Below are 18,791 nucleotides of genomic sequence, written 5' to 3' on the forward strand. Positions count from 1 at the left end.
CCGGACGACAGCGTGTAAGCGTTGAGGACGCGATGATCATGCTGAATAGTCCCTCGAATCGGTTCCTCTGACTCGAGTATGCTTTGCATTGTTGTGCGTATGACCGGCGTGGTGCCCTTGGCGAAGCAAAGGATGGGACCACCTAGGCTAAGCCCTATGGCGTCCCTCGAATGCGCATGGCAGGTGTAGGCTAAGCTCGATAAGAGACTTTACCGTAGGCGGTGCTCATCTAGGGTGTGGTTAGCAATTCCACTTTAAACTAAACCGCTGCCGGGGCGATCCCGGAAGTTTCTACGCTGGAGCCCCTATACTCAGGGAGATAGAGCGGCCTTCTCTATCTAGGGAGTACGCGGGAGAACAGGCTGATGTATTTCGCCTTTGCGTGCGGCATACGACCCGATGCACAATGCGGGCCCGACCATTCGGAGTGGACAAGCGGTGAGCGAGGTTGTCTCGGCCCTTAGGGGGAGGGGCGCCTCTACACCAATGCTGCGACGGTAACACCATTCCGTCGTATGCGGAGGTGCGTCTGCTCTCATCTTGAAATCAAAACGTCCGATAAGGCCGAATAGGCTAGGTGCGGACGCTAGAGATCCTCTTGTCTTGTTGACAATGAGTTCTCGGGAACGAAAAACCGAAAATGAGTTTTGGGAACTGGCAACTTAGATCCACAATATTTCTTCGTCTTTTACCGCCTCTAGTAGCACGGTTACAACAAAAACCACATCAAGGTAATTTTCCATCATTAGCTAGTTTAACACGCCCCCAATTGATTAATGAACCAATTCCAGAGTCAATCCGTTGTAACAATAAAATCAGATCAAGATCAGCAGGAATGATGTTTTCATATATATTTATATATAAAATACGTTTTTAAAGCATATTATTGAAATAAATAAAATCAGAATGTGTCTTAAAAAATTATAATTATTTACAAATTTGNCAAGAATCCAAATCATATATATGTATGTACAAAATTAGTTTATATTTTGTGTAGGTTGTTGCTCTACTTGATTATTCTGTAATGTAGGAAAGGCGAAAACAACCATTCTATAAGATTATTCCTTTGATACGATTTCAGCATATCGACTGTTTTTAGGATGAGTGTATTATCATCACAATTTAAAACTTTTCTTTTTGATTATATGTGTTTGCATTTTTTTGCCGACAGTTAATTTTCTTGTTTACTTTTACTCTCCTACATGAACTTTTATGAGGCTTTCTTTTTAGCTTGAAACCGTAAATTTCTAAAATCACCTCGTTTCGCCGGGGTGAGTATCGTTTCGCTTGTAGGACCGTGTTTTGGGTCTCTCTTTGAGATTAATATTACGCTTAGCTGGAAAAGGACGTGATAAAGAAGGAGAAGCGACGCTTAGTCGCATAAAGTCTCTAATGAGCTTGGCGGCTCATCCACACTAAATCACAAACTTCATGTCTAACATATGCATTATAATAAACTGATAAAAATGAAAAAAAAAAAGATTTTTTTAAAGTTTTTAAACATCACGGGTAAGAAATAAAAATTATTTATTTTTTAGTTGATTCTGTGATAAAGTAAGTATATGCTATTTTGCTATAATTAATTTTAAGATTATTATTTTTAGAAAAAAATTAAAATTCTCGAACATGACGGTTTGACCTACGTTAATATTAAATTAATAAATCTTTATGTTATTGGGTGAGATAAAAAATTCAGTGTCACGAGCGGGATTCGAACCCACAACCTTCCGATAAATACGCCGCTGCTCTACCATTGTGAGTTCGATCGAAAAATGGCAAAAAGGAGAGAAAATTCGAAAGGTGGGTTTAGATGGGAAGTTAGTGTCCGAGTGGATCGAAGTTATGATAGCTCAAGTGGTCGAGCAGCGGCTAATTAGCCGAAGGTCGTGGATTCGAATCCCGCTCGTGACACTGACTTTTTTCTCTCAACCAATACCTCATATAAAGATTAATTAATTGAAATAAGTTATTTAGTCAATCGGACCACGAATTAAAATTGTAAGAGTAAAACTTGATAATTAGGAGGGCATAAAATGCATCAGTGCAGACGTTTTAATCGTATTTCCATAGTTTCTCATACAAACTCTATGATTCGCCAAGTTTCAGCAATCGCAGCAATTTGCCTGAATGACTTAAAAGATAAGGCCATCTGTTGAAATGAAATTGGGACATTGTTTCCTCTGGTGAATTAGGAGGTGCTATTTAAGAAAACAACAAAAAAATCTCCCCAAGTTTGACATCTCCAAACTAAGTCAAAGCGTGAAATATGAAAGATGTAACACAATCTTTTCCAAAAAGTCGATATGTTGTGGCCGTCATAAATAATAAAAAGGTGGCCAGTCGTGTCAGTTTGCATGTTTTGACCTTTGACGGTAAATAATTTATATCCCGTTGAATGGTAAATCAAGGCAAAAACCCATTTTCAATGTAACCCGTTTATCCGGCTCGGAGTGAAACTGTAAGCGTTGGATTCAGGTAACAGCCGACATCCCAGGAAATCGGGTTTTCTCAAAATTACACATGGTTGGCTCTGAATAGCAAATTCGCCCACATCAAGAACTGGCCTGTGACGTCGCAGAAATCCTTTGTCAGCATGCTGTACTTTGTACATGTACTTTTGAAGTCTGTCTCCAACCAATTAATTTCTACATAACGCAAATTGAATTTACAAAATAAATTGTGAACTATACATATAAAAAACACAAAAACTAACAAATTACACAAAGAAGACAAAATTAGAATTCGAATTAATTGTAATTTATTTCAAACTGATGGTTAAAACATCAACACATAAACAAATCAATTACTTCCTACGTTTTACGTATAACTACAGCATCTAGGCTGTACGGGGGTAAATATTTAATTATTTGATTAGCATTATCTAAAAAAAAACAATAAATAATAATAAGATGAGGCGTCGGTGGCCGCAACGGTTTAGGCATTGACATGGCGCTCATCACTGTAAGATAAAGGTCCCGGGTTCGAATGTTGGACCGACATACTTACAAATGGGCTTTTTTTCAAAAACACCGGCACCCTGAGGGTTGATATGACCTCTGCTGTTGCGAACCCGAAAAAAAGTTCTTTCATTGCTTGTTTTTCATAAAATCATAGTCAATCTTTAATCATTTCTTGCCTCATTTATTTATCCCTGATATTTTGTCAAATTATAATTATGTATTCACAAATAGTATAAATTTGTACATTGATTTATTATAAATTGTTTTCCTGTTGTAAAGTAAAAAAAACTGCTAATCGAGAACCGCATCGGAATAGATGGGGAGCATTCCGTACACAGGTTTCAGAGCTGGCAACAGCCTAAGATGATCCTATTAATGGGTCGATGATGCTTAATGACGCGAGGATGTAAGATAGGATTTATGTGCCACTACTTGCGGATTATCTCCCTCAGTTTGGCCTCCAAAAACCACCAAAAGCCTTTTTTCTTTGAATAATTACCCTGAGCAATCGATCAAGATAAGATCTTAAGATGGGCCAAGATTTGCCAAGATCAATTCCTTCGGTAAAACAACAAATTTGGTAAAAGCAAAATTTTCAAATTTTGTCAATTCGAGCAAATCAGTACTGCAAAAACCTTCAACGTCGTTGTCATTCAAAACAAGTGAATTAGAAAATAGGATCGGAATCATTCTCGACCTGCTCATAACCTTAAGTTCGCTATATCTATACATTGACAAAATCAGTTTACCCTATTTTTAACACTCGGATTTCCCTGAATTTAATTTCTATGGCGGACCGGCTTGGTCATTTTTGGGATTCAAGCAGTAATGCTTGTATGTTTCTTATTGTTTCGGCTGGTATCAAACCATTAACTATGATAGCCATTGGAGCTACGGTGATTTCAACGAGCTTACACATATTTTTCCTTTCTTCTGCCAGCTCTTGTTATTTATGCCGTTTCTCGGCCGTTTTGCGAAAATTGTCATCCAGAGGTATTTCTATATCGATTATGATTGCACACTTTTATTCGTATTAAACACAATCATATCGCTCCGATTGTACATAACTGACTTATCGGTGATAATTATTCAGTTCTAATATAGCTTGATTGCAAGTTTTTCTAAGACTGACTTATAATTTTTCAGCCTTTGTGAACAAACCTTCCTCTACAGCAATTGCCTGATGCAATATACGGGCTACATTATTATGCTAGGTAATCTGTGGCTGCAAGGCGAGTCTATCTAGAGGTTATGTGCTGGATGGATTCTACGATTTTATAGCGACAGTTTTCGAGTCATTCGTCTTAAAATATTCTCGGAGAGCACTTTCTTGTTTACGACAAGATTCACGGATATTGATAAGTCCTCTACACCCCTGAAAGCCACCACATTTAAATTTTGTACGACTTTTGTAAAATAAAAGCCATATAAAAGTAATTATATATGTTTTTATAATATAACATTAGCGTTCATTTAAAATAATCAAAAGAGACAATAACACGGCGGTCAACACTGTAAGGTAAAGGTCCGGGGTTCGAATCCAGCGGCCCTGCATTCGAACCCGACATACTTACAAATTGGCTTTTTTTCAAAAACACCGACACCGTGAGGGTTTATATGACCTCTGCTGTTGCGAACCCTCGTTTAAAAAAAAAAAAAAAAAAAAAAAAAAAAAAAAAAAAAAAAAAAAAAAAAAACTTACTGTTAGCCGGTGTATAATGCATGCGGAATTTAATTTATTTGTACACTCATCAATGTTTAAATTTCATTTTAATTTTTATTTAAATTCAATTTAAAATTTCATTTTTACAGTTTGTACCTCTTTACTTGGTACCTTGAGCTTCCCTACATAATATTGTTTAGGTAAATTAAAAAAGCTTTTATTTCTAGCAGTTTTTTTATTTATAGAAGACGTAGAAAAGGAAGCAAAAGGAATAAAATACAAAATAAAAAAGGCAAAGAAAAAAGAAGAAAGAAAATAAATCAAATGGAAAAGAAATTGTTGAACCGAAAAGGAAAAATAGAAGAGCCGGATGAAAAATTAAAGCATTACAAGGAAGAATCGAAACTGGCAACCATGCATCCCAACAAGGGCAAATTTTTTGAGAGAAAACGTAAAAATTCTCCATAGAGAAAGCTACGGACAACGGTTAATGAAACTAGAAGGCCTAGAGATTTATTTGTCAGGCAAAAGTAAAAATATACTGAAACGGTCAGGTTGACATAGAGGATACACCACTATAAATACTGGAGAAAGATTGGTGACGTCACACGTGACAGGATGCATGGAATAAGACAACAAAGAAGTGGTGACCAGAGTTGAGTCTATTGCACCGACTACGACCGTTGCAATGTTGACATTTTGAAAAGTACAGTTCGTTTTGGACATTAATTTGAAGTAATTTTTGTATAGGCTATTTTTGTACTTATTTGGAAGTCGTTAGATGCGGTCTGTTGTGACTAGGTTTTAGGAAAACATTTTCTTCGTCTTTATGATCTTTATGAGATCATCTTCAGGGCTCGAATTGTTTGTTTTCCGTGTAGATGGGTTATTCTTGTCTGCCGTGTTGAAAGTACCTATTGGTGTAATTTAATTGTAATGTGTTAGTGTCTTACTGTTTTTAACGCTGGTAGTGATTTCTATGTGTGAAATGTTTCTTTTGAAACGTATTGTGGCCTTAGGTATTTCGTTAGTTCTGGTATTTGGTTGTGTTAGTGTGGCATTTGTGAAGTAAAAATTGTTTTTGATGTGAGTAGGAAATACCTGGTGTTGTCTGCATTGCAACAAAAAGTTCTCTGTTAGATAGCCGGTGCGAGTTTCTTCTCATTGTTGGCGATGTCCTTCAGAATACTCTTTGCTTCGTGTCCATATGTAGTTAAAATTTGTTCAAAGAATCCCATGTTCTTCGTTCTTCTCGTGTAGATATGTGTGGTGTTTAGTGACCGTCAAGTTAATGATTATTTGGAGGTCGTGAGATACAGTCTGGTGTGACGTAGTTTTTAGAAAAACATTTTCTTTTTTCGTGCCAACGTTTCAATCTTTATTGACACGGCAGACAAGAATGACACATCTAGACGAACACTTTGAGCCCTGAAGATCATCTCAATAAAGATCGAAACATTGGCATGACAAAGACAATATTTTTCTAAAACCTACGTCACACCAGACCGCATTTCACGATCTCCAAATAATTATCAAGGAACGGTCACTAAATACCACGCTATTTTTATACTTAAGTTATATTTATGCTTAATTATTGTAATCTACCTCCAAATAATCCAGCAAATTTGTTTGAAATGTTAAAAAATATAAGACCTTTAGATAGTTTATTTGTATATCAGGTACTCATAGTACCTTTAAGTAGTTTATTTGTAGTCTCTATATGTATCTCAGGTACATTCTGATCAGGTACTAAAAGCTCGACGAAGGAATTGGCCTCATTTCTGATCACCAATTCTCCACGGATTTACATACACCTGTTCTTTTTTAAGGGGTTAGCTTCTTTTTAATCTATTGGCCACCGTTGAAAAGATATTTTAACATTTAACTGATTCAGAGGTAGACATTTTCAAACAGTGTTTGCCGAAAAAGGAAAATAACGGCATATTCCGCTTATAACCAAACTCTACAGAATTTATTTGTAAATTGTATAATTATTGGGTTGTCCGGAAAATAATGCAGGATTTTAAGTTTTCATTAAAAAAAATCTATATAAAATATTCTGTTTACGTTTACAGGATTACTCATTTGTATATTGTTTGTTTACCTCTGTAGCATTCCGCTACTTGGAAATAATTCAGTCATCCTTATAATGTCAAAGCGAGAATTTCGTACGATTTTCTTTTACGAGTTTAAACTCGGCCGAAGCGGAGCCCAAACGGCTAGAAACATTAACCAAGTCTGGGGCGAGGGTTGTGTTAATGAGTGCACTGTGCAAAGGTGGTTTAAAAAATTTCGGGAGGGAGATTTCAGCCTTGAAGATGAAGAAGGTCGTGGAAGGCCTTCCTCTCTTAATGATGATGTTCTGCGATCAGTGGTGGAAGAAAACCCCAAAACAACTGTTCGAGAACTTGCAGAGCAACTCAAAGTCAGTAAAACGACCGTCGCTGACCACCTCAAGGCGATTGGAAAAGTGAAAAAACTCGAAAATTGGGTTCCACACTCATTAAACGATCGCACAAAAAAATCAGCGCTTTGATGTTTGTGCATCACTTCTTTGTCGAAACAAAAATGACCCATTTCTGGCCAGAATTGTTACATGTGACGAAAAGTGGATTCTCTACGATAACACTAGACGTTCTGGACAGTGGCTCGACAAAGGAGAAGCTCCAAAGCCCCCAACTCATCAAAAAAAGGTAATGGTTACGGTATGGTGGGCTTCATTTGGTTTAATACACTACAGCTTCTTAAATCCTGGCGAAACCATCAATGCTGAATCATACTGTAACCAAATTAATACCATGCATCAGAAATTGGCAGTAATGAAGCCCTCTTTGGTCAATCGGAAAGGGCCCATTTTGTTGCATGACAACGCTCGACCACATGTGTCACGTGTAACGTCACAAAAATTATTGGAGCTTGGCTATCAAACTTTGCCTCACCCACCCTACTCTCCGGACCTCTCGCCTACTGACTACCATTTTTTTAGACACCTGGACCACTACTTACAACACATAATATTCAAAAATCAAACGGAACTGGAAAATGCATTTATTGACTTTATCAATTCTAAAAATTCTGAATTCTACTCAGACGGAATTAATAAGTTACCAACACGTTGGGAGAAATGTATTGAGAGTATGGGAAATTATTTTGATTAAAGAACATTGCTTTAAAGTAACTAGTTTCTTTTTTTTTGTTTAATACCAAAATCCTGCATTATTTTCCGGACAACCCAATATATACGTTATCATGAAATACATCATTTCGATTAATGCCGCTTAAATGTTGACTAAATAATATGAGATCGTCTTGTATCAATGTAATTAGATAATTCCCTCAATTTCCGTGATAAACGTCACAGAGTGTTTGATGTTCTCTGAACATGTTACGCTAAACTAACATTTTACCCAAATGGAAAACAGCATATTTCCTCGAATGAGGAGAAACAGACTTGGGCAATTCATGAGTTTCAATTCCTTAAAATAGTTTTGACTTGAGGAATTAATTAATTTATTAAAAGCCAGACTATATCCTTCCCGAAGAGAGGGCCCATAAGCATCATCAAGGGCCGAGAGATTTAATTGGATTTTATTAATGTACAATAAACACCCATGCAGTTTTTTAATTGAACAATTGTATTATATTATTGGGGTTTTAATCGATTTATTCAATATTTTCAGGGTCGATAAGCAACATAGACGACGGCGAGTACCATTGCAACAAAACGCAAGTAAGGAAAGTGATTTCCGGCGTTGTCGGTGCAGCTTCCAGCGTCACATCCATCCAAGTCGCCAACCTGCTCAGGCTGTTCAAAATACCCCAGGTATGTTTTGTTCTTATAAATATAATTACTTTGTATGCCGTATAAATAAATAAAAGTTTAACCAATGGAGAATAAATTGGCAACCGATATTTAATATCATTTATCATACCGAAGAAACTTCTTGAACATTTGCGGTTTATGTTACATTATATAACTTTGAATAAGTACTATAAATTCTGACGCAGACATCAGCAATTTCAAAATTTATTATTTACGCATTGCAACTATCATTGTTCCATCTTTTAAAAATGTATGGTTTGTTCAATTAAGAGATTTGTTACAATTAGTTCGACGGAGAATTAAAATGGACGTTCATTGGAAAAATGTTGAAAGAAAAACCACGTTTAACCAAGTTTTATAATGATATTGATTGTGTCATCATAATTATAGCCAACATGAATGGTAGTTAAATAGTGCAAATTTCGGCGTCCTTAATTAATTAATTTTCAAATGAGGCATTGGTTGAGATTAAAAAGTCAGTGCGACGAGCGGGATTCGAACCCACGACCCTCGGCTAAATACACCGCGGCTCTACAACTTTAGCTTCGTGACTTCTAACCATTCGGACACTAACCCATCTCAACCCCCACCTTTCGAATTTTCACTCCTTTTTGCCGTATTTAGCTGGGTTCGAATCCCGCTCGTGACACTGACTTTTTATCTCAACCAATGCCTTATATAAAGATTAACGAACTCTAATGAATTTAATAATTAAAATGAAGTATATCTTCATGAATGTTCTCCGTGGCCATTTCACATGTCGCCGAGAATCGAATAGATTACATGCCATTTGAAAAATGGCAAAAAGGTGGGAAAATTCGAAAGAGGGGATTGAGATGGAAAGTTAGTGTCCGAGTGGATCGAAGTCACGACAGCTGAAGTGGTACAGTAGCGTTGTATTTAGCCGAGGGTCCTGGGTTCGAATCCCGCTCGTGACATTGATTTTTTTATCTCAACCAATGCCTTTTATAAAGATTAATTAATTGAAAAACGTTATTTGGTCAATCGGACCACGTACTCTAATGAACTAATTTTTGATATCCAAAGGGTTCGTTAGATCAAAGTAATTTGACCGTTTAATCTTTCTATATCACCTTTTAACATCATACTAATATACAAATATATAATATTAGAAAAAATCGAATAATAAATTATTTAAAAACTTTTTAGATAGGTAATAATTATTAGTTCTTAAAACAATTGAGCTTGCAAACGGCTCGAAAGTCAATACCCATTCGATAATTTAATATGATTTAGAAATACATAGATTTTAAATTATAATATTGGGAAAACGGTATCTGAGAGATAACAATGGTGGGAGGTATTTTTTGTTAATATACCCTATATCAATACGATGGGAGGATTGCATGCTAAACCTTTGTTATTTTTTTTTTAAATCAAATCTAGGATGATTAACACTAAAATCATACAATTTTATTTTGTCCTCTTTGTAGCAAAATCATATTAAGAACGCAAATCATTCTCACGACATAAAAACATAGCTAAACGTACTCTAGCGTCTCACATATCTATAAGATGAAAAAAACGAGGAAAGGAAAAGTATATTGACTTTTAATATGGTAAATAAGCCGTGTGTATAGTACGTTGAATTGGCTGAAGTACAAAGCTACCATGCAAGAGAAAGATTAAATTTCGTTAAAAAGGATGAACGGTTGAGACAATGCTCAGACATACTGATTAAATTTTTTTCATATATGCCGGCCAAATATTCTTTGTGTTTCCTCTCTCTCTCTCTCTCTCTCTCTCTCTCGGAGATTGGAAGGGTGGAAGGATATATTTGGGAGTCATCGGCATATAGGCGATAGTTACAGGACTGGATGGAGTCGGGAAGATCATTGATATCAATGGAAAAAAGGATAGGAGAGATGCTAGAGCCTTGGGGCACCCCTGATTTTAGAGGGAGGAAGGAGGAGGTAAGGCCATTAGGAAGGGAGACAGCTTGGTGGCGATTGGTAAGGTAGGAGTGGAACCAACGGATGGTGCTGGCGGAGAAGGAAAAAGATTCGAGTTTAGAGAGGAGAGATAAGTGAGGGACAGAATCGAAGGCTTTGGAAAAATCAAGAAGGACAAGTATAGTAACTTTCCGTTGGTCCATTGCTAAGTGGAGGTCACTGGTAATTTTTATTAGTGCTGATTGGGTGGAATAACCTTGGCGGAAGCCAGACTGGAGGGGTTTGAGAAGATTCAAGGTGCCTGGAAACTTGTGCTTGGACTAATCTTTCTAAGGGCTTGGACAGGTTTGAGAGGATGGAAATGGGACGGTAGTCTCTAGGGGAGGATGGGTTGTGGGTTTTATTGTCAGGGTGGACAAGCCAGACTGTCGCTAAAACAGAGTTTTGGAGTGAGTAGTTATAGATGTGAAGAAGAAAAGGTAGTAATACTAGGAGGCAGAGTTTAAGAAAATGGATAGAGATGCCATCAACTCCAATGGCATTGGAGTGGGATTTGGTTATGGCCTCGAGGACTTCGGTTGGGGTTAGACAGTAGAAATAGAAGTTAGACGAACTGAATGAGAGTCCAGAGAAAGCGGGTATGGGGACAGGCATTGATGAAGAAGAGTTGGGCGAGACAAACATTTTACAGCACTTTTTATGTTGATGGCAATAAAAAGTATATTTTTTATTTTGTAGAGTTAATTTTCCAATAATGAGCACGTCGTCCTATTGATTTAACCAATAGTGTCGCGTTTCGACCCGTATGCTTATGTTCTGGAACTAATATTTATGTAAAGAAAACGTTACATTAGAATACATTATTATTAAAAATAATAATCGGTTAATAATAATTCAAAAACGGCTAAAAGTATTTTACCGTCAAATAATTTGAAAGAAGAGGAACGTAGCTTTTTAACGACCTATAGTACCATGCAAAATATGAAAAATATTTCTTTCAGAAAATACGTAAAATAGCAAAAAATTATTTGCCAGAAATTTAACCTCGTTTCTTAAATAGAAATAATAGTCCGATTTTCATGTTTTATATAGGTGTAAAATGCACCTGACAATTTATGTACTTTTGAAAAAAAAATGATATTAGAGCTTGCCCTAAGAATGTCAGTAAGGCAGATTTTGAAAAAAAGCTTCATAACCCCATTAAATAGATTTATTACGAATTCCAAATCTATTAATCTATTCTAATAAACACGTTGTTATTGTAAATGTGGAATATTTGTTGACAAGAGACAATAAGTTTTCCATAAATATCCCTACTTTTCCAATAACGACTTCTTGGACAAATTTCAGGGCTCAAAAATTCGATAAATATAAATTCAAAGAAATTTTTTTATTTAAGAGTCATTATGGGTAACATTATGACGTAATTTACTTGAAATATATTTGGTTTTTAGAATTTTTTGCTTATTGATAAGTATTGACAGCTTTTAATATATTTTTATTGCAATCTACATAAAGAAAGCTGTAAAATTATGTTCACGTAGTTGAAATTTTAAAATAATTGCATTAAAAAATTCAAAAACAGAAAATTTCAACTTTTAAATATTAAGCGAAACCAGGGCCTATTCACCACAAGTGGAGTACACGTGTGTGATATTTTGAAGTGTAAAATTACCAAAATAGTTTTGAACAAATCCGTCACCCACCCACATAGTCATCCCCTTGTTAATCAAATTAACAACAATAAGATTTTAAATTTACCATTTTTTAAATAATTTTAAGTAAACTTAACTCCATGTTATCTCCTAGTGATTAAGAAATGTATTGTATGTATGAAATGTACGATTGGTAAGGTAGGAGTGGAACCAAAGTATGGTGCTGGCGGAGAAGGAAAAAGATCTTTACATGTCAGAAGGCGTACTACAGACTTACAACGAAATATATTTTTGCTGTGGAGATTTTCTTGCAATCCTTTGATGTAAAACATCATTAATAAAGAAAGAGGGTTTGCGTGTTGAAATTAACGAGGAATGAATGTTTGAGGGAAAGTGGCACATCTTTTATTTAAATCCGAATCTCCCTCCGCGCTGATTTCACCTTTCATACACAGAGTCATATCAAGGAAATAGATTTTCCTTTCGTTCCCAAAGAACTCTCATTTAACGATTTCGCCTCGTAAAGACGTGACACCAGCCAAACTTACTTCTCCGGAATGTAAATTTTTCATATCCGTTACTTTTAATTCTGTAACCAACGCTAGCATTGATTGGCCTAAACCATATTGAAAATATGTCTAACCCATCATATTAAATATGAACTTGACACAAGATAAACGTATTCCCTCAGTCATGTCGTGTGAATCAATGAATTTTATATATTTGGATATGTCAGTGTTCAGGTTATATAAATTAAGTTCGTTTTAATTCAATTTAAATTAATATTTCAATCTGGTAAGTAAGATCTTTGAAAGTGCAAAGTTTAAAATACAAACTTCGAAGTGATGATAAAAAAATTTGCAATGATTGATGTAAATTTAGACGAAGGTAGGTTAACCTAGATTGGTAAAACTGTTACAAAGTGATCCATTTGTTTGTTGAAAAAACATGATCAAATTTGTTGAAACATGATACAGATATAAGTCTTAAAATAGAAGTTATTATTGAAAATATTTTACTATATAAAATATGCTTTACTTGTTTTTCAATTGTAAAAGCTAAAGTTTTCCACGGTACACCTGATACCCCTTTTTCACAAATCGTAAAATTCATGAGCTTTTAAGAGAAAATGGAGGAGTCCCTGACACCACGCTCATGTTAAAGTTGTTGGTAAAAGATACCGGGTTCGTTTCACCTCGGCCGGCTTATTGAGGATAAGAGCGGAGGAAAAGTATCGTAATGTTCTTTAATCGACCTCTTTCGGCGATACCGTCATAAAAGAATTTCATTTAGAAACCAACTTACAGACCGGAAAATTCATTACGAATTTCATTCGATTGTGTTTACTGTGAACGAGAAAGCCCCTGTTAAGCGATCCCTGCAATAATTCATTGAACGCTATCCAATTTCAACGATATCTATCTATATATCTCTATTATTTATTATTATTTACAAATATTACAAATTTTTCCTTCCTAACTCGTGAAAAAAATTTAACTTTAAAAGGTGGGATTTTAATTATGTAAAATCTTTAGAAGTGAATTGTATTGTTCATTACATAAATTAATAAAATATGTACAAAACTATGAAATTATAAATAAACCAAAATGGTCGACTAAAGAGCAACTGACCTTTTCCTTTATGACCTTTATGTAATTGGCGAGTTTGCAGGGAAACATCGGAGGAATGAAGATGAATGAAGAGGAAAATTAGAAAAGAACGCTCTTACCGGTTCGTACTCGAGCAGAAAATCCACTTCTCGAGAGTTGGTTTACAGTTCCTATCAACGCCTTCTCGATCAAGGTTGGCAATAAACGAAATAAAAATGTACTCCGACGAATCACGATGGCGAAAAAGAAAAAAAGTAATTCGCTTCAGGGGATGGAAAAACGGCACGCAGCCGACTGTATAACTGAAAACGAGTTACGGTGTAAAAAACAGGAGAGGAAAGCAAATTGCTACCACCAAATTGCAGTAAAAGAGGGCAGCATACCGTAGGAGTTTAATCACACAAAAAAACTAAATGGCGAAAAATATATTCTGGCAGATCAAAATGTATAAAAGTAATAAACCTTTTTTTTATTTGACCGCTGGTTTAATCAAGAACCTGTTTTCTAATGTAATGTGCAAATCAACTACAATATATTAACAAAAGGAGTTTATCGGTGTAAAGGGTGATGGAGGAATATCGAATATTGCACCACCAACTGACCAATGGACATATAAATAGGAAAGAACATATTTAAGCCTAAATGAAAGTATGAACGGGCTTTGGGTGTACAGATTAATGCGTTGGGTGCTGAATTGACCTAGCTGTTGACACCACCCTGAGCACAAACTCAGCGGCTGGACGGATAAAACTGAGATCAGATCACGGACTGCCAAATCCGAGGTGGGTGATTCTCGAGGCCAGCCGGTAATTTATTGTAAATTACAAAAACTTTAATTGCCGGTAGACTGCGAGAAGTAATAGGCTCAAATGTGTATGTATGTGTTTGAGCATATATAAGCCCAAAATCCAAATCAAAGTACATGACATATAAAATTAGTATTAATTATCAAATTATTCACATAAACAACGAATTGTCGCTTACTTTGTACGTTCACATTAATTATCAAATTATTCACATAAACAACGAATTGTCGCTTACTTTGTACGTTCACATTAATTATCAAATTATTCAGCCTAAAAATACTTGCTATGTTTTGAACAACAACAATCAAGTCAAATTTTAATAGAGGGACGTTCGGCACTTATCACTGTATGGTAAAGATCCAGGGTTGTATTCCAGCGGCCCTGGATTACCACCATACTTACAAACCAACCATACCTACAAATTAGCATTTTTTTCAAAAACACCGATTATCCGAGGTTGACATGACATGACCTCTGGAAAAAAGTTAATAGCCCAAAAAAAATTGAATATGATTTGGAAATATTGTAAAACAACGATGAAACAGTTCAAATAATTCTGTAACATTTTAAGTTTAGATTTTCCAAATAAACACAGTTGATAAGTAAAAGCTATCGACCTTAATAACAAGTGTGTGGTGTTTAGTGACCGTTAGTTAATGACTATGTGGAGATCGTGAGTTGCGGTCTGGTGTGACGTAGGTTTTAGAAAAACATTTATTTTCTATATCGTGCCAATGTTTCGATCTTTATTCAGATCATCTTCAGGGCCTGGGATTTATAAACATTGTTTAAATTTTACTAATACATGTACGATGTGAAAAAAATTTACACAATGTTAGAAATTGGTATTTGTGTAGAGTAATTGAATTGAGTGACTACAAATGTTGGCACGATAAAGAAAATGTTTTTCTAAAACCTACACCAGACCGCATCTCACGATCTCCAAATAATCTTTACAACTTTCTTGCGTTAACCATTCAATGAACTAAACTCTGTCTTGCCTGAAAAATTAACTCAATAATTTCGTCTATCAACACGTTTTGTATTTCAAGGATATACATTCGAAACATGCAACAAAATCTGAGAACATTAGTCAAAAGTTAAAAATTGAAAGGTCGATGGAAAAAAAATTGTAAGGTCTCATGTCCTAAGCAAAAAATAGCCATTTACCTATTGAGATTGCACGAATTATTGAATTTTTGTCTAATAACTAAAAAATAATAAATGGTTTCGATACAGATAAAAAAGTTACATTTTAGGCAAAAAATAAACAAAATATTTTAACATGTTTAACCGACACTGGGTTACTTACTTTGCATAGGACCGAATTTCACGCAGACCCACCATCAACTTACAGTAGATCAAAACACGTAACAATGCGTGATGTTTAGTGACCGTTAGTCAATGATTATTTGGAGATCGTGAGATGCGATCTGGTGTGACGTAGGTTTTAGAAAAACTTTTCTTTATCGTGCCACGTTTCGATCTTTATTGAGATCATCTTCAGGACTCAAAGTGTGTAGATGTGTCATTGCTGTGTGTCGTGTTGGAGTGCCAATGAGATATTGTGCACTCTCAACACTATACAGAAGAATGGCACATCTACACGGAAAACAAACACTTTGAGCCCTGAAGATGATCTCAATTAAGATCGAAATTTTGGCACGATAAAGAAAATGTTTTTCTAAAACCTACGGCACACCAGATCGCATCTCACGATCTTCAAGTAACAAGTAACAATCTAAACGCGGTCTGGAAATATGACGGGCATGACCAGGACTTGCATACCAACGAGAAACCTTTAATCTTAACCACTTGCTACGTCCGATGTATTTCGCCGAGCGTTTCCTTCCTGCACGAAAACTTTGCACTGTTAAGCAAATTGGGCGAACTCCTGTCACACTTTCCGGTACATTCCTTGAAACTAATTGAGTAGAATTTATTGTCAATCAGGAACAAACTAGTGATGAACAATTCAAAAATGTAAACCAACACCGAGCTGTCTACATTCTATATCATCAATATTCTTTTTGTTCTTTTTCAAGGGTTTATCTTCACTGTTCAAAAATGCAATCCAGCCCCGAGCTATCACCTATTATCTAGACCCCTTTCTGTTCAGTTTTAATCTTTTAAATAGTTTTCTTAAACTCAAAACTAATGGGATAATCAGTGGCGTAATATCATAAATACTTGAGATTACCCGATTGTGTGAAGGTATTTATTTGTGTAAGTGATTAAATGTGTATGGACTGGAGATGAGGCTCTGCTTGCGCACTGATACATAATCGAAGGCCGTTTGCCCCCAACATCGGTGAGAATTGAGTACTTGGTTGAGGTAGCTGGAAGTCCAGGTACGAACCTAATGGAACACATTTGGGACTAACTTATGCGACAAATACGACGGCGAAACCCAGGTCCTAACATCATAGAACACTCGGAAACGGCTGTTCTTGATGTATGGGAAAAAATTCCTCAGGATTTTATCATCAATCATTTACAATGCAATGGTGTTTAAGGGACATGATTCGTGACAGAGGTCGAAAGGGGGATAAGGGGATAAAAAGTTCTTTCCGTTTTTATTTTTGTATTTTTTTTCTTTACTCAAAACCAAACCATTTGTCTTATGCAAAATATGAATAAACCTAAATAAATTAAAATGTAATTGTGCTGCGTTTGTTTTGTTCATTAGTGTAGTATGAATGTGTTGTTTTAACTGACTAAGAACATTTTAATCACGTATGAAAGAATTTAATTCACGTGTTCAGAAATTCATCTTAACCAACAACGAACATCGCAATATTAAATTCTTACAAAGAAAAAGTGTGTTTTTCAGATGAAACTTCATATTACTAAAAATATCGTAAAAACATATTATACTTTTAATTTAAGGTCTTGGATGGGATGAAAAAGTTAATGACACCATCGGGATTCGAACCCACCAACTTCGGCTCACTACTTCAGTCACAATAGCCCAGCTGAAGTGTTTACTCAGCGGCGTATTGAACCGAAGGTGGTTCGAATCCCGATGGTGTCATTAACTTTTTCATCCCATCCAAGACCTTAAATTAAAAGTATAATATGTTTTTACGATATTTTTAATAATATGAAGTTTCATCTGAAAAACAAACTTTTTCTTTATAAAGAATTTAATATTGCGATGTTCGTTGTTGGTTAAGATGAATTTCTGAACACGTGAATTAAATTCTTTCATACGTGATTAAAATTTTCTTAGTCAGTTAAAACAACACATTCATACTACACTAATTGGCACTAATTTTTTCCATCTCAACCAAGACGTTGAATTAAAAGTATAATCAATTAAAATAATTAACACCGCCAGTTATGACTACTAAATACATGTATGGATTTTTTTACCTCTTTTTTTTTCTTAGAAGTAGTTTAATATTTGACATTATTTATCCAGCTATAAGACATTTGTAGACGTTCGTTTTTACAATATGTATTTTGGAATGAATTTTTAAGTTTGTACGTGCACAATAATAGAAATCGAATAGATTTAACTAAGTTTACCTACAAATATGATTCTACAGGTTTATTTAGAAAGAATTTGTCTTGTTTCTTGGCAAGCCGGTTTGGCAGTTGGAACATTCAAATAAAGTATCAATCTCGTTGTTAAGAAAATGACATTTGCTTGAATAAAATTATATATATTAACGCAAGACATGTTATATTTTGTAATATCAAGAGGTTTGTTATTAGATAGCATATAAATGATGAGGAGCAACAACCATAAGGGATGTTCAATTTTTGATTATAAATATGGTTTCTTTCCGAAGTCGAGGAGAGTAATTCCATCCCTAAATGTATGCTCATCACATACTCCCGACATGTGGGATATCTTACAAGGAAATGGGTTTTCACGTACGGGGTGTAAAACGAACAGCCCTTTCCCCCAATCTTAGCCCTCCTGGATTATCTTTTACGGTGTTTTCATAAAAATGAAATTCACGGCAAATCCACTCATGCCTTGGGATTTGATAGAAGGTTTCAGAGCAATCAACACTTCTATAAAAGACCAACAGGTAAAGAAAAGAAATGTACTGCCTGCCATGTCAATCTGCCAAGTCTACAATTATTTTTCTTACTTGGGAATCTTTCATGTCACGGTGACAAATTCAGGACGGTATGACACGATAGCGTTTGTCCTATCTCTACACAAGACAAAAATGAGTTTTTAAAAATAAACAATGATTGCAGCTCTATTAAAGCACGATGCTTTGAATAAAGTGGTTTAAAATAAACAATACGGTAGTCAAAACACCAGGAGATCTAAAAATTCCTTTATAAACCTCTAATTTATCATCAATTTGACCCTATGAAAAATAGGTTCCAATCTCCCC

General features: G+C 35.4%; 1 protein-coding gene across 1 annotated transcript in view; it reads left to right on the forward strand.

Moving 5' to 3' along the window:
- Positions 1–18,791, forward strand: part of LOC106669560 (metabotropic glutamate receptor 2-like) — a 383,790-nt gene that overhangs the window by 98,006 nt on the left and 266,993 nt on the right. Inside the window, exon 3 of the mRNA XM_014399104.2 lies at positions 8,304–8,446. Coding sequence (XP_014254590.2) covers positions 8,304–8,446 — 143 coding nt within the window. The remainder of the gene's footprint in view (positions 1–8,303; positions 8,447–18,791) is intronic.

This window comes from Cimex lectularius, unplaced genomic scaffold (assembly GCF_000648675.2).
Source record: "Cimex lectularius strain Harlan isolate CLEC.00 unplaced genomic scaffold, Clec_2.1 scaffold163, whole genome shotgun sequence".
NCBI classification, from domain to species: Eukaryota; Metazoa; Arthropoda; class Insecta; order Hemiptera; family Cimicidae; genus Cimex; species Cimex lectularius.